Source organism: Bombus pascuorum, chromosome 9 (assembly GCF_905332965.1).
Source record: "Bombus pascuorum chromosome 9, iyBomPasc1.1, whole genome shotgun sequence".
Taxonomy (NCBI): Eukaryota; Metazoa; Arthropoda; class Insecta; order Hymenoptera; family Apidae; genus Bombus; species Bombus pascuorum.
The window spans coordinates 10,790,904-10,804,487 of NC_083496.1; the positions used below are offsets into that span (position 1 = coordinate 10,790,904).

The 13,584-nt window shown below is 38.6% G+C and overlaps 1 protein-coding gene across 1 annotated transcript in view; it reads right to left on the reverse strand.

Annotated features, from left to right (window-relative positions):
* Positions 1-13,584, reverse strand: part of LOC132910481 (palmitoleoyl-protein carboxylesterase NOTUM) — a 32,795-nt gene that overhangs the window by 1,782 nt on the left and 17,429 nt on the right. The window contains exons 2-7 of the mRNA XM_060966216.1: positions 3,119-3,485; positions 2,714-2,774; positions 2,364-2,587; positions 1,971-2,180; positions 1,340-1,616; positions 304-617 (exon numbers count right to left, since the gene is read on the reverse strand). Of these exons, the coding sequence (XP_060822199.1) occupies positions 304-617; positions 1,340-1,616; positions 1,971-2,180; positions 2,364-2,587; positions 2,714-2,774; positions 3,119-3,485 (1,453 nt within the window). The remainder of the gene's footprint in view (positions 1-303; positions 618-1,339; positions 1,617-1,970; positions 2,181-2,363; positions 2,588-2,713; positions 2,775-3,118; positions 3,486-13,584) is intronic.

Here is a 13,584-nt window from a genome sequence, read left to right on the forward strand (position 1 = left end):
TTGTCAATAAAGTAGTGGCAAAGTGCTTTTGTAGACTGAAAAATTTTACCTCTTCTAATTAAAGTAGCATGGATTACAAAAATAAATATCTCAACAATTGTAGAGAACTACAGGACGAGGTTACTTCAAAATAATTATTAAAAAGATTATGCAGAAGTTATAAAAAGTTATAAAACCAAAAGAAACACCAAAGATATAATTTAATATTTTGCATCCATAATTAATTCTTATATATTCATCTAGACACGGAATCATAATTGTATTCATAGTTGATGTATATGTATATATTATATAATAATTTACCTGTATATTTTCTGCGCTCGTGTTTTTCTTTTTTCATCTTCGATATCTTATTTCTGTCCCTGCGTTTGCCTTTATGCTTCCGCCTCTTCCTTTTCTTGTTCTCCCTGTCCTGCATCAGGGCGTTCGACGAAATCTTCCTCTCCATCGATTTACCGATCATCGACGATCTGACTTTTTGCAACTCTGCTATGAAGTCCCTCTTTCTGCTTCTTCCCGGTTCAAACGAAGTTCCGTTTCCCTTCGTCAGACCGGATCGTAGTAACTTCCGCAATGACTTCGCGCACGGCTGGTTCGTCTCAATTGGCGAACGAGTGCTGAAATTAACAGGGACGAAGTCAGTTCGCTGCCAGTTTCGCGTTGAAGCAAGCGAAACGGTGGAAAATGAAAGAAGAAGCGCTTTGTGTAACTTTTGCTAGAAAGTACAATATGCAACAACTTGGCTTTTGTTGTTCAGTATTTTGTAACATGATGGTGTAAATTACAACATGTATTACACAACTCGGCTTTTGTTTATTAATTTAAAATTGTTATATAGAATAGAATTTATGAATAAGTAGAAAAAGATGAAAAAATATGCAGGGTATACATAAGTTAGATAAAAAATATACAAATTAAAATACTCGTTATAATACACTATTCAGAATTACTACAAGATCGTTCTCTATGTCACTTTAATCCTTAGTGTCTATATATTCTATTTCTGATAATTGTTTTAAAGACAATTTTTATTACTATTTCATCTCATTTAAACATCATGCTAATCACTTTCTCTGTCAAGCTTATAGGACTCCTTTTCTTTTGTTTGTTTAGTTAATACACTAAGATCGTTCATAATAGCGATCTCTTAATTATTCTAAATGTTAAAAGATGAAGCAAATCTTGAATGTGTGTATTCATAAAAATATTTATAAAAATAACTTACGTAAACATATACAATCGAATAATATAGTACAATTTGATTCATACAGAATACTTCGTTACCTTTTGTATTTTGTATTCTTGGAAAAATTATTTTTGGAAAAGACTTGATACTCACTTGTTTCGACGGTTCCCAATCGGTATTTGCTCCCAACAGTGCAACGCCTGTGCCAAGGAAATCTCATCTATCTTGACCAACTGCCAATCTCTCTTCGTCAGAACGCTATGACTAATACAGCTCGGAGCAAAGACCGCGCTAACGTTTTCAAATGTCTGTCGCAGACTGTCACCCATCTTGTGTATATAATCCCATTGTTGCTTAGTCACTGGTGCACCCACGTTATCCGCCGACATCTGCGCCTCATCAAACAGCCATTGGAAAACGAACAGCGGCGCTATGAATTTGAAAATGAAAAACAAACATTTTCCTCAATTAATTATTTTACACCGAAATTTATTCAGCAATCATTCTTATTGTTTGACTATTCTAAGTTTGAGGCCTATTCTAAGAAAGAGGCCTTTGAATTTTTGAGAACAAGTATTTTTCTCGTTCAATTGGTTTACAATGAAGTTTGCGTAATGATTAGCCTTTTTGTCAAATATCTTATATTGTACTCGAAACAAGCATCTTCGTCTTAGATTCAGCAAATTTAAAGCAAAATACAGTTCGATGTGAAATGGTCCTCTGAGACGGCGAAATGATAAAATATAATAAATAGAATAAACAGGTAAAATGGAAGTTCCTTTACCAGTCAACGTCGGATATAGTCTGTAGCCAAAGTAGCACCTCCACGGTTCGTTTGGATACTTGTTGACACAATTGTGCGGCATTCGAGCCTTCCAAAGTTCCATCCCCTTGTGGACAACGTCAACTGGCGACAAACCGTTTGGTGAATAGGGAGCCCTGTCGAGAAACCAGCCCGAATCCGACACACCTCTTATCGCGATATGTTTCAATCCTGCGATTCGTCGTAGTAAAAATTTGAATAAAAAATTTTAATTAACGTATATAAATAATATTTAATATTTTTATTCGCAAATTTAATGATCTAATAGATCTTTCAAATCAACATGGATCCGTATTTATCATAATATTGCATTAAGTAAGTTCTAAAATACAGAGAAGAGAAAATGTAACTCACCCAGATTATGATGAACTAAGCTGTGCACGTGATTCAAATTCAACATGACACCGGTTCCACCAGCGCTACTACCAGCCAAGAGAAGGGAGCTTGCGTTCTCAAGTCCAAGAGGAATCAGATCCCGCACCACTTGCAGTACAATCTCTGCACCCATGAAGGAGAACATGTCATTCGGTAAAGCTCTAGTACCGCTCCAACTGTCACTCGTGCAATACGGGACGAATCTAGAGATACAAGGAAATTTAGTTATGAAAATTTGATGATTACGTATCTTCAAAAATCGTTCAATATCGTAAGAAAATTTTAATCCATTTGAGAACAAAAATATGGTCAAGATGGACAATACCTACACGTGATTCGCATTCCACCAGTACGGATTCTCTTCCGGATTAGCTGATAACAGGCCACCAACTGCAATAAATTAGAGAAATTTCTTTGTTATCGTTCTTAAAATGCTATAACTTTGATTTTAATGTTTCTTCTATCCATAAGTACACGAACGATCTGAAAAAAGACGCCCTCTTACTTATTCGAACTTCTCTCCCCTTTTAACTATATCCACTAAACCTTATTGTGTGTTGCTCGAGAGAAATCGAACCCCTCGAGCAATACGACATGTTGTCACGTGTCGCGAAACTCGTTAAACAGCCGACAGACAGCAGGGAGAAGATTGCGGAACGGTGCAGCGTTCCATTGCAAACGTTAGAAAGTGTCGAGTTAGGTGAACATACGACTTTCCAACGGAAGCTACTCACCGTCGCGTGTCTCAGGCCACTGAGTCGACGTCATCAGATGCCTCAGCCTGAGCCACCTGTTTCTGCAGCTCTTATGGTCGTAGCAGTACCAGCCACCTTCTAAATAGATGATCCACCTTTTGGAACCATGCGACTTTCTCAGGTAGAACCCTGACTGGGATCCGTCGTTGCATGTAATCGACCTGTTGCTCAGGTAGACCCTCTTCAGGCCTCTCTGCTCTTCTAAACCGTATTTCTCCAAAATCTTCATTAATTTCTGGATCGTGTTGCTCTGGATCGTTGCCGTACTAGAAGACACGGAAACGGTGTTCATCGGTTTCTCTTCGGCGGCTATCGTCAGCATAAGAGCCGTCAGGCACACTGAGATCTGAAATCGATGCGAATGATTCGTGGTACAATACTTTCACTACCCGTAGCTATGATTTAAACAAATCTTGCTATCTGGTGCGATTTTTTACAATGCTTTCGGTGAAGTTGAAGTTTGTGAAAGAATTTGTTGGTTATGAGAGCGTGAGTTTGTGCAGTTGGTGGGTTTGCTGCTTTGGTGTTAACACGATACTTTTTTAGAGTATACGTAACCAATCACAAGGTTTTCTACAAACGAGCTTTGGAAATTTTTGGGAAAATATTTCTATGTATCGATGGCTTTATTCTTTTCTGCAATTTCCATTTGGAAAATCCTATATCATGTTTGATTCGCTTAGAAGCCAGCTTGAGCAACTTCGTGTCCCAAAATTTTCTTAATTTTAGTACAAGCATTCAATTTTTGAATTTAACATTTAAAAATTTGTTAAAGCATGTAATTCCCTAAGTCATTGATTTCAACGGAATTGATTAGTTTCACTGAATTATCCTGCAGGAAAATGAACCCAACTATGAAAATTAAATATATTTTATTTATTTATTTTCATCGTTGCACTTCATATAGCAAATTTGATTTTAAAACGAGAAGGTTACTAAGAGAATTAATTAGTTAATACACAGTCGTACAAAATTTTCATTATCAAAGATAAAATAGAGTCACGTAATTTATAAAAAGCTCTTTTCTGGACTGAACAATTTTGAATTTTATTCCTAACACGTTTATGCTGAAAAAATTCCAATCTCGAGCACGTGGTCGGAAATCAAATTAACAAGATAAAGGACGAGAATCCCGTTTCGCGAGACCGCGTTATAAACTGGAAACTCCGGCTGAGTACGTTAATCACCGCACCGTATAGTCTATGATAATGAGCCGACGGAGATACTGTGGCTGAGTGAGCAGAAACTGCAAGCGAAGGAGATAAGCTCTTCATCGTCGGTCTCCCACGTAGTTCGAAAATGACCATTATTCAACCTGTTAGGCAAATACATCTTACGATGGGGTAAACAGGCTACCTGTTCCAACCACTTTGATCCCCTTGGCGAACGAAGGACGTGCCGTCATGTCGAAGAATTCATGCCAGTGACTTTAATACGTTAGCTTGATGAATCTTAACTAGATTCTCATTATGATGTTGATAGTAATGCATTAATATTTTTTGCTTCCATGGCTCCCTTGCATATATAGAAAGCATCATGTAGATACTTTATCCTGCTACATTTTTTGCTCACTTTTGACTCAACTATATTTCTTAAATAAAAACTATCTCAAGTTTGAACAAAATATGAAAAAATTCTTAACATTTCGATTCTGTGTTTTTTGAGTTACATTTACACACTATCGTCTTTACATACTGTCATTGTAAATTTAATCATCATACATGAATGTAAACTCCATATCAATCGGCTCTTCTCTTCGTTATTAACAAATTCGACACTCATGACAATGATCCAGTCTTCGTTGAGTAAGGATTGATAAAAAATCTTTCACATTTTTTTCAAATTTACAAACTTTTTATAAGAAGAAAAACACGAGTGAAAAATATAGATGGAAAAATATGGTCGAAGTGGAAATAACTCAAAGATTGTAGTCAAACTAAAGTTTCAAGCAAATCGGTGATGCAACATCCTTGCAATTTAGTATCTATAGTAACTATGCAATTCGGCACGGGTTTATATTCTTAACGACAGAACGCACACGAGCGTAAAATACTGGAATCTTATGCTCGTGGATCGTTAGAAATATAAATTTGCACCTGTCAAGGATAAAAATCACGCAGCGTCACGACTATCACGAGTAGAAAATCGCAGTGTAACGTCGCGACTCGTCGCCATCGCTCGTCTAGTTGTCTGCATCGGGCTGTTAACTATAACGACTATTTCCAACCATCTCTCGAATTTCACCTATACACTAATATACATATACTAATCTTTACCTCGTTCGCAACATTCCTGAGAGACCAGGCGCAACAATTTCAAATCGGCCAATTTCCCTCCCCTTTCTTGATCCCCTCCTTTACACAAGCCTGTAATTTCTCCGTCGACAGGGATTTTCACCGTGAGGGCATAGAAAGCAATAACAACGTCGGAACGGCGCGGTAACAAACGAGCAGCAGGCCCCAGGAATAATTTAAAAGGAGGAAACGTCGTTTCTTCACGGCGCCACTCGCTCTTTCTCCTTCTTTCTCTTGCTCTCCATTACTATAGAGAATATAACTCGTGCGTTTCACCACAACCCCTCCTTCAATCTCTATCTTTCTTTCTCTTTCTCTTTTACATACGGGGTGTCCCAGTAATAGTGGGACGATCGGCAAGGTAACGATTTTACAGGAAGAAATAAATTGAAAGTACAGAATAACATTTTTTTCATACGGTACTTTGTTTTCAGCGAAATTGAATATGAAGATTTGTTTAGTGTACGTGAACTTGGCTAATTGCTACCTGCGTACGAGAAAACTACCAGCAAGAGGTTATTCTTCGTGCGAAAATAAGCTAAAAATGTAAGGTAAAATTTGTCCGTTTGAAGTCTTGTTTACAAGGGTTCGAGCGTGTTTAATTAAAATTCGCCCAGCACAGCCGTGCTTACTTGATAAATTTTCAAATTTTATCTGTTTGAGAACAGACCGAGCTAGGAAAATATTGTATTCCATATTTTTGACTTATTTTTTCATGTAGAATAAACTTCTGCCAATTATTCACTCCTGTCCTGTCTGCAATGAGAAAGGTTAAAGTATACTTGACAACTTTTCAAACCCAATTTTCTTCAGAACGAGTATCAGATTTATTTTACATTTTCAACTTATTTTCTCGTGTAAAATAGCCTCCTTGCTGATTGTTTCATAATTACCGGGATACCCTGTATAACACGCACGTGTATACAGTTGCTTTGTCTGGCTCTTTCTCTCTGTTGGTCCCAGCGTCCCAGCCCAGCAACTCTATCGCGATGTCGGCTACTTAGGATCAAGTTCCAGGTTGCAGAACGGTAGCCGACGGCGGAAACACCTCGGAAACAGAAGCTCGTTCTGGCGGCCAGAGCCAGATGAAAGGGAGCCGCCCAGCTATGGACGCTGGAAAGGAGAAACGTTGTTGCGACGCAATTATGATCGGGCATAATGGGCCGCGAACACCGGATCGGCTTTGGAGCACGTATCGAAACACACCGCTGTCGAGAAAGAACTCCTTTCAGTACGACCGTGAAGCGAAGTACATTTCGAAGATACTTTCAGCCTTATCCGAGGAAATGAAGTTGTAAATTGTACTTTTGTTTCTTTCATTACTATCATTATTGTTATTTTTGTAGTAATCAGAAGTTTTTTTTGAAAAGACATAAGATAAATTGATGAAAAGGTTTTATCAAACAAAATCGCATCTTTCTCTCATAAAATTCGTTATCGAAGCTAAACCCGAATGGACACCCTAGTCGTTCACGAACCTTGCGTCGTTAATTACGCTCCAAGTGGCCTCCACTCGCCGAGGGAGAATATATCAAAGTTCCGTTAACCAAGACTAATCCGTGCCGTGTCGTCGTGGAAGCGGACGAACCAAGTCGTAAATATCATTTACACGGGACTAGGAAAGCCGGAAGGTTCGTTCATCTTCGACCTGAGCAACGTTTCACAGTTCGATGACGCTGGAAATCGCGGAAACACTCTCGCCAGTCTCACTGTGGGGAAAATTTCCCTTCTAGCGGGGAGAATCGATCCCTACAAGGCTGGAACGCGATCGCTGTTCGCTTTCAGATGATTTTATGAGCAGGTTCTGCCCGAAGCGCCGCTGAGAAACCGCGACGAATCTGAACTTTCGGGCAGATCGTAAATAAAATTCACGAGCCCGGACCCTCCCACGCTTTGCGTAACCACTTTATTATGCTGTAAATCAAGCTGTCCGTGCGCACGAACGCCCTTTACCGACGACCCTTTGCCTCGTGTCTCTGAAAAATTTCATGAACAAAAAAGGGGAGCAAAAGAGAAAATCTTCACCGTTGTGGTGCATTCTTTTCGCTAAAAACGATAGTGACACGTAAATTTCCGGTCGTGTCACTTTAGTTTGCTGATCCTGTGTCTACACTATTAATTTTGGACGGTTTAGCGTGGCCGCCAGTGAACGTTACGAGCGTACGCTTATAAAAGGGTGGCGCAAGGGGTTGTAATGTTGCAGTAACATAGGTTTCAGTTTATGATTTTTAGATCTTTTTATGCTGTTTTTCGTTGCGTGTATAAGAGTTTATTATACGACGTATTCGATATGAATAATGTGAATAATATGAATATACGATCAATTTCTTACTTGCATTTATGGATAGTTATACTGCTCTCTAAATGTATGTCGGTACATATGTCTATTAATGGGAACAGAATGAAGAGCCTCGATGCAATACAGTAACTATCAATTTAACAAGACTTACAATAGCAACGCGTGTAAATAGAGATTAATGCTCGTAAGTCTCAAATATGCACGCGTTGCGATCTAAGTAACTAGAATTCACTGCCATCGAATTACGACCGTTTAAAGTTTCCAACGTTTTCTAAACATCTTATTAAAATTGAAAAGTGTGAGTGAACAATTTATCAACTATGACGTATATACTACATAATAATTTGAATGACCAAGAACCATTTATCATTTATAACGTAGGTACTGTTGTAGTATCTGTATAAGATAAATGAAATTTTTACACATAATCCTAACTTGATGTCCAAGATTGAAATATTTTGTGCAAAATTCCCAACTCCAATATTATATTTTCTCAATAAAAAATTACTTAAAGGAGCTTAAAACTTTTTGTTCTCTAATTACTTCGATTAATCAGATTTTGGAAGAGATGAACGAGGCGTCGTCCGGCGATCAATTTCTGCAGGGTTGAAATACTGGTCGCCCTATAATCCACTTCCATCCCCTTTAAATTTATAATCCCCCTGGATCTACGTATAATTCGGGCCTGCATCTCAAAGAACTTGTCCCGGTGCTTATGGAAACCTTCTCCCGTCCTTCCCTTTTTCCTCTAGTTCGCCATTCTCTCTGCCTCTCTCTGACCCTACCCTGGTTGCTCCTTTTCTCTCTTGCGCAACCAGCGCATTAGAGGGTGTTCTGGGCGTGAAGGTGTCCGTCATAATTTGCCAGCCGGCGCATAATCCCCGTGACAAAGGCCGACAAAGTGACGGTTGTTACTGGCCGCCACCCTTTCTTCAGACTGCTAAGATTCCGGTAGCAGGTAAAGCGTTTAAAGATTTCGGCCATCCGAAACTCGGATAGATGAATCACGGCTCGAAGTTGAGATCTTTTGCTGATGTTCTTGTCATTTCTTTTGAGTGTTTCGTAGATGTTACGAGTATATACATTAGTAGACTGCGAATGTTTGTGCATATCGTTACGAATGCAATCACAGAAATGAAATCTAAGAAAATATTTATGCCAGCCATTAAATACTATAAAGAGTACTCGATTTTGGATATTTCTAACGAAACAACCTCTTGTCAAAAATAAAATAGCAATATTTTTATCTCGTGTATTTGAATATCAAAATATACCTTTATTATAAATAATAATTGTCTGATATTTCTTTATTTTCTAACGAAACGTATAAGTTATATATTCATTTTTTTCGTAGCTTAAAACTAAGTCTAAGCTAATCTAAACTAATACGTAATGCTTGCAGAGTAAAGGGTTATTCGTGCAAATGTTATAAAACTAAGATTTCTCTATAGGTTAGCGTTCAGAACGTCTCCTTTGAATAGAAAGAATTTAATAATCGCGCCGTATCAAACGTACGCTTCGCCAACCGACAGCTGTCGATATTCTGGGAAACCCTTTCGTTACTTCGTCCCTCGATTCCATCTATCCATATCGCCATCGAATTTCACAACGCACAAGCCGCGCGCAATCCGCTTATCGTCTTCTGCATCCTTCGTGCCAATTTCACTATCCTTTCGTAGCTCTTCTTTCAACTTCTTATCCATAAAGAATCTTTGACGCCGTACATAAATGTATGCAAAGAATTCATTTACAAAATTGAATTTTTGTATGTTCTGAAGGGAGCATCGTAAAACTGAGAAAATTCTCTTATCATATAGAAAAGCGTTATTTTATAGATACTAAGTTACATAGAAGTTTAACATAAACGTTTCGTTAAAATTAATCAATCGCACTATTTTAAACAGATTATCTTCATTTGTCAGATAAAAAACTGACCTGCTAGTTGGGAAGCTGTTTAGAAAAGGAGCTCATAAGACTTTGGTTCTAATTTTTTAATATTATTTACGTTTGAACTAATAATTGCAATGGCTCTTAAAATACTTTGCTTTTTAATATATACGAAATAAATAAAAATTTCATAATAATTAAGCCATTTGTGTTAACAAAAATCACCGAAGTCTTTGTTTCTAATCTTATAATCATTTCACTCTCAGTACTATCCTCTGTTCAATTTCCAACTTTCATTTCAGAACGCGCTTCAAATCATGAAGTTTTCCTATCTAATTTCACCATACTTTCTACCATACATGCTCAATTCTTCAAGTTCGAGAGGCCATTTCGACTATTCAATATTTATTTTCAGAATGCAGTTTTTTCTCTTGAATCGATTCAAATTACCGATGGGACGTAGAATCATCGAATTTCGTTCTCAAAATCAACTTTTACGAGTCTACACTGAACCATTTTGACTCAAAGGGACACTCCGAGACCCAATATCCTCTCTTTAATCGATTCTCTTCGTTATTCTTATAGTTTCTTATTTTCAAAATGATTCAACTATCCAACTTTTTTTTCAGAATCGAACTTTCTTCGAATCAGTTCAAATACCATCCAAACGATTTTTTCCCTCAGAACCTTAAAGCGAATCTCTTGGTCTTAAGAAAGAAGAAACATTCGAATTCTCAAAGTCCTTTCTTTACCCACCTCCCTTCGTTGGCAGTCGCTAAACCCACGTAAACATCCCTATGTCGAACTTTACAATTTCGTTCTTCCAATCGAATCTTCTTCCTCAAATCGACCGAAGTACCATCCAAACGATCATCAAATTTCTGTCTCAAAATCAACCCTTAAGGTTCTACACCGAACCACTTGGACTCAGACACTCGAAATCTCAATTCCCTTTGTTATACGTCACGATGTCCGCGTTTCCTAGCGGCTCGATTTTTTCCAGAAGGTCGATTCGTTTCGCGGGTGCTGCGGTGGCCGGTGGTGCGTGGCATTCCATCGAATGCACGCTTACGAGCCACCGGTGCGCCTCTCTTTCTCTTTCCTCTCTCCTCTCGGTACTCCACTCGGTGGACGCGAAAACAAGTTAAAAATAGCCAGCGAACGGATCGCGGTCGGCACCTTTGAGACCGCGGCTCGGAACCCGCAACAGTCGTTGATCGTTCGCATCGTGTTTCGTCGTCCGGATGTTGATGATGATGGTGAGAGACCGTCTCGTTACCATTACGAGGGCCGCTCACGCAGCCGGCTAACACGCACCGCAAACCTCGCATTACCATAACCGCGTGCACACAGAACCGTCCGCCGCTTCTTCGGGGCTTCCACCAAACGTAGGAGAAGGAAAAGAAGCGAAAGGTAGGAAGAGAAAGAGAGTGAAAGGGAGAGGCGAATCACCGTGGCGTGCTTTCGAGCTTACCGCGGGTTTAACGATCTTACAGCGCGACTCTTGGTGAACGCTTTTACTGCTCGGAGACCTGTTAGCTGCTCTACTAAGATTGACTGCAATTGTCAGCCGCCTTTAGCATCCCCTTTCGCCGGGCGCGCAACTTCAGCTCCCCCAGGGGGAGGTTTAACGTCGTTTGCTCGCGTTTCTATTAAGCCGTCTCGCAATTTCTACATCCTATGTATTCCGGCTTATTAAAATATTTAACTAGAAACTTGGCTTTACTACTGTTGTGTTGAATTATGGAATATTAGAAATTGCCGTAAACTGACGGGCTGCAAGCAGATTGAAATTATATATTTAATTTGTAAATTTTTTGGATAAATTTCATTCGTATTTAATTGAATTTATGAAAGATCAAGTAAGATGAAAGGTCTTTACGTATTAGAATAATTTTGTACACTACTGTCACGTGTTTTAAGATTATAAATTGGCACACAAATCATTTGAAGCGTTACGGGGAATATATGTGTCGCAATGTTGAACGAATTAATGAGAAAAAGAATAATCGTATAGTACAATGTTGCATTTCCTATGTTGATTCACGGCAGTAGATAAGCCGTATCGGTGGAATGATTCATGCCATGCTTAGCTGTTCGGTCTACAATTAATGAATGGATGCGATAATTGCAGCAGCAGCGGATCGAAAATTTGCAACCTAAACCGAAGATAATTTATAGGGATTCCCGATCATCTAATTCTCATTCCAAATGTACAAACGAGCATAACTCGAAGATTATTAACTGAAAAATTATCTTAGACCAAGAGTCTCACCATAAATACCTGTTGCAAATTATCACGTTCTATTAATACGATTTAAAAGATTTTAAAAAGAATTTTATATATCTTTCATCAAAATTCTCTTACCACAAATAAGAGTGGAATATCTTGTATCTTTTACTTGACTAGCTGTCGCACCCCTAACTCACGCTTTCTTGCACCATCTTAAGAAACTTTCTCCCTTTTGAATTTATGGTGTTTATGTATATATACATACATATATATATATATATATGTATATATATACTTCTATATTGAATTTAAAGTCTCGTGCAATTGAACGATAAATATTCAAAAGCACTGAATGTCGTTATACCTTGTTTTAACAGCTTTAAAGTCGTTAAATTGTCGCTGAGTCTTTAATATCTTTAACACTATTATCATTCTAATTTAATGTTTCTCAAGGGTGCTACAATGGAATGAATATTACACAAATGTTTTAGTATACGTCTTAAGAAACATGCTACTACTTAAAATATTCGTACACTTCCATCGACTACATGATTTTTTAAAAACTCTTCCCTGTATTTTCTTTAAATAACGAAAAGACTTCAGATCATCCTAGTCACTCTTCTAGAATTGTTACTTTAACAACGATCGAATAACAAGATCCAAACTTCGATTATTAACACGCAACACGGCACGAATCACATTTTTCACGGCAACAGCAGCAAAGCAGAAGACAGGTAGCTAAGCAAAGAGAGTTTAGGCCAGGCATCCAGTCCGTCTCTAGTTCGTTCAACATCTATCCTCGTCGACAGCTCAATCGATGGAGTCGGTCGCGTATCTTCTGGCGGAAGAGAGCGGCGCGCCGCTTAAAGAGACCGACAACCTCACGGTGAAGAAGAAGAAGAAGAGAAGCATGTGCGCGGAACATCTCAAACGCGCCGTCATCCGTGCCTGTACCAAAGATACGTTTTCAAGCGTCGATCGTGCGTTCTTCTCGACCGGACGATGAGTTTCGAGCCCTCACAGGGATGTCGATGGCCTCGTTAAGCCGAGGTTACGAGACGACGCTCGGTCCTTCTTCGAGAATGGTTGCCTCGTAACGTTCGCCAGAACTCGGAAAGCACACGACGACGATGATTTTCACGCGAAACGACCGGCAGCCGCGTACACTGCACCGGTACGCTGCGTCGAGATCTCGCTACGAGATACCAGGCAGGTGCTTTCGCTAAACGCCTCCTCCATCTTTCAACTCTCCGCGAGAAAGTTTGCCGAATTGTTTTTATTATGCTCTATGTAACTGGTTGACGAGATTTTTCGAGAGAAAGTAAAACGGGTGAAAATTTAATTTCAACCTTGATTGTTAACCGTTTGAGGAACAAACATCTTTTAATATAATTTTTTAAATCCTCTTGATATCCTCTTCGGTGGTAAAGATATGACACTAAAATTTGAGGTCAATTTCACGGAAAACAAGTATATTCATAGTTTACTTAATCAACAACTTAGGAAGTATACAATAAAACATACAAGGGTTAATGTATTTTACGTGCATAACTTCATTTTTTGAAAATCTGTATACCACTTACCATTAACCATTAACTTTCACACTCAGGAATATTGACACCTTCTAACTGGACTAATTTTATGGACGTTTTACGTGCCCACCTTTATGTCCAATTTATAGACATTTTTTATGATTAACCGGACGACGTCACAAACATACACCACTTATGGT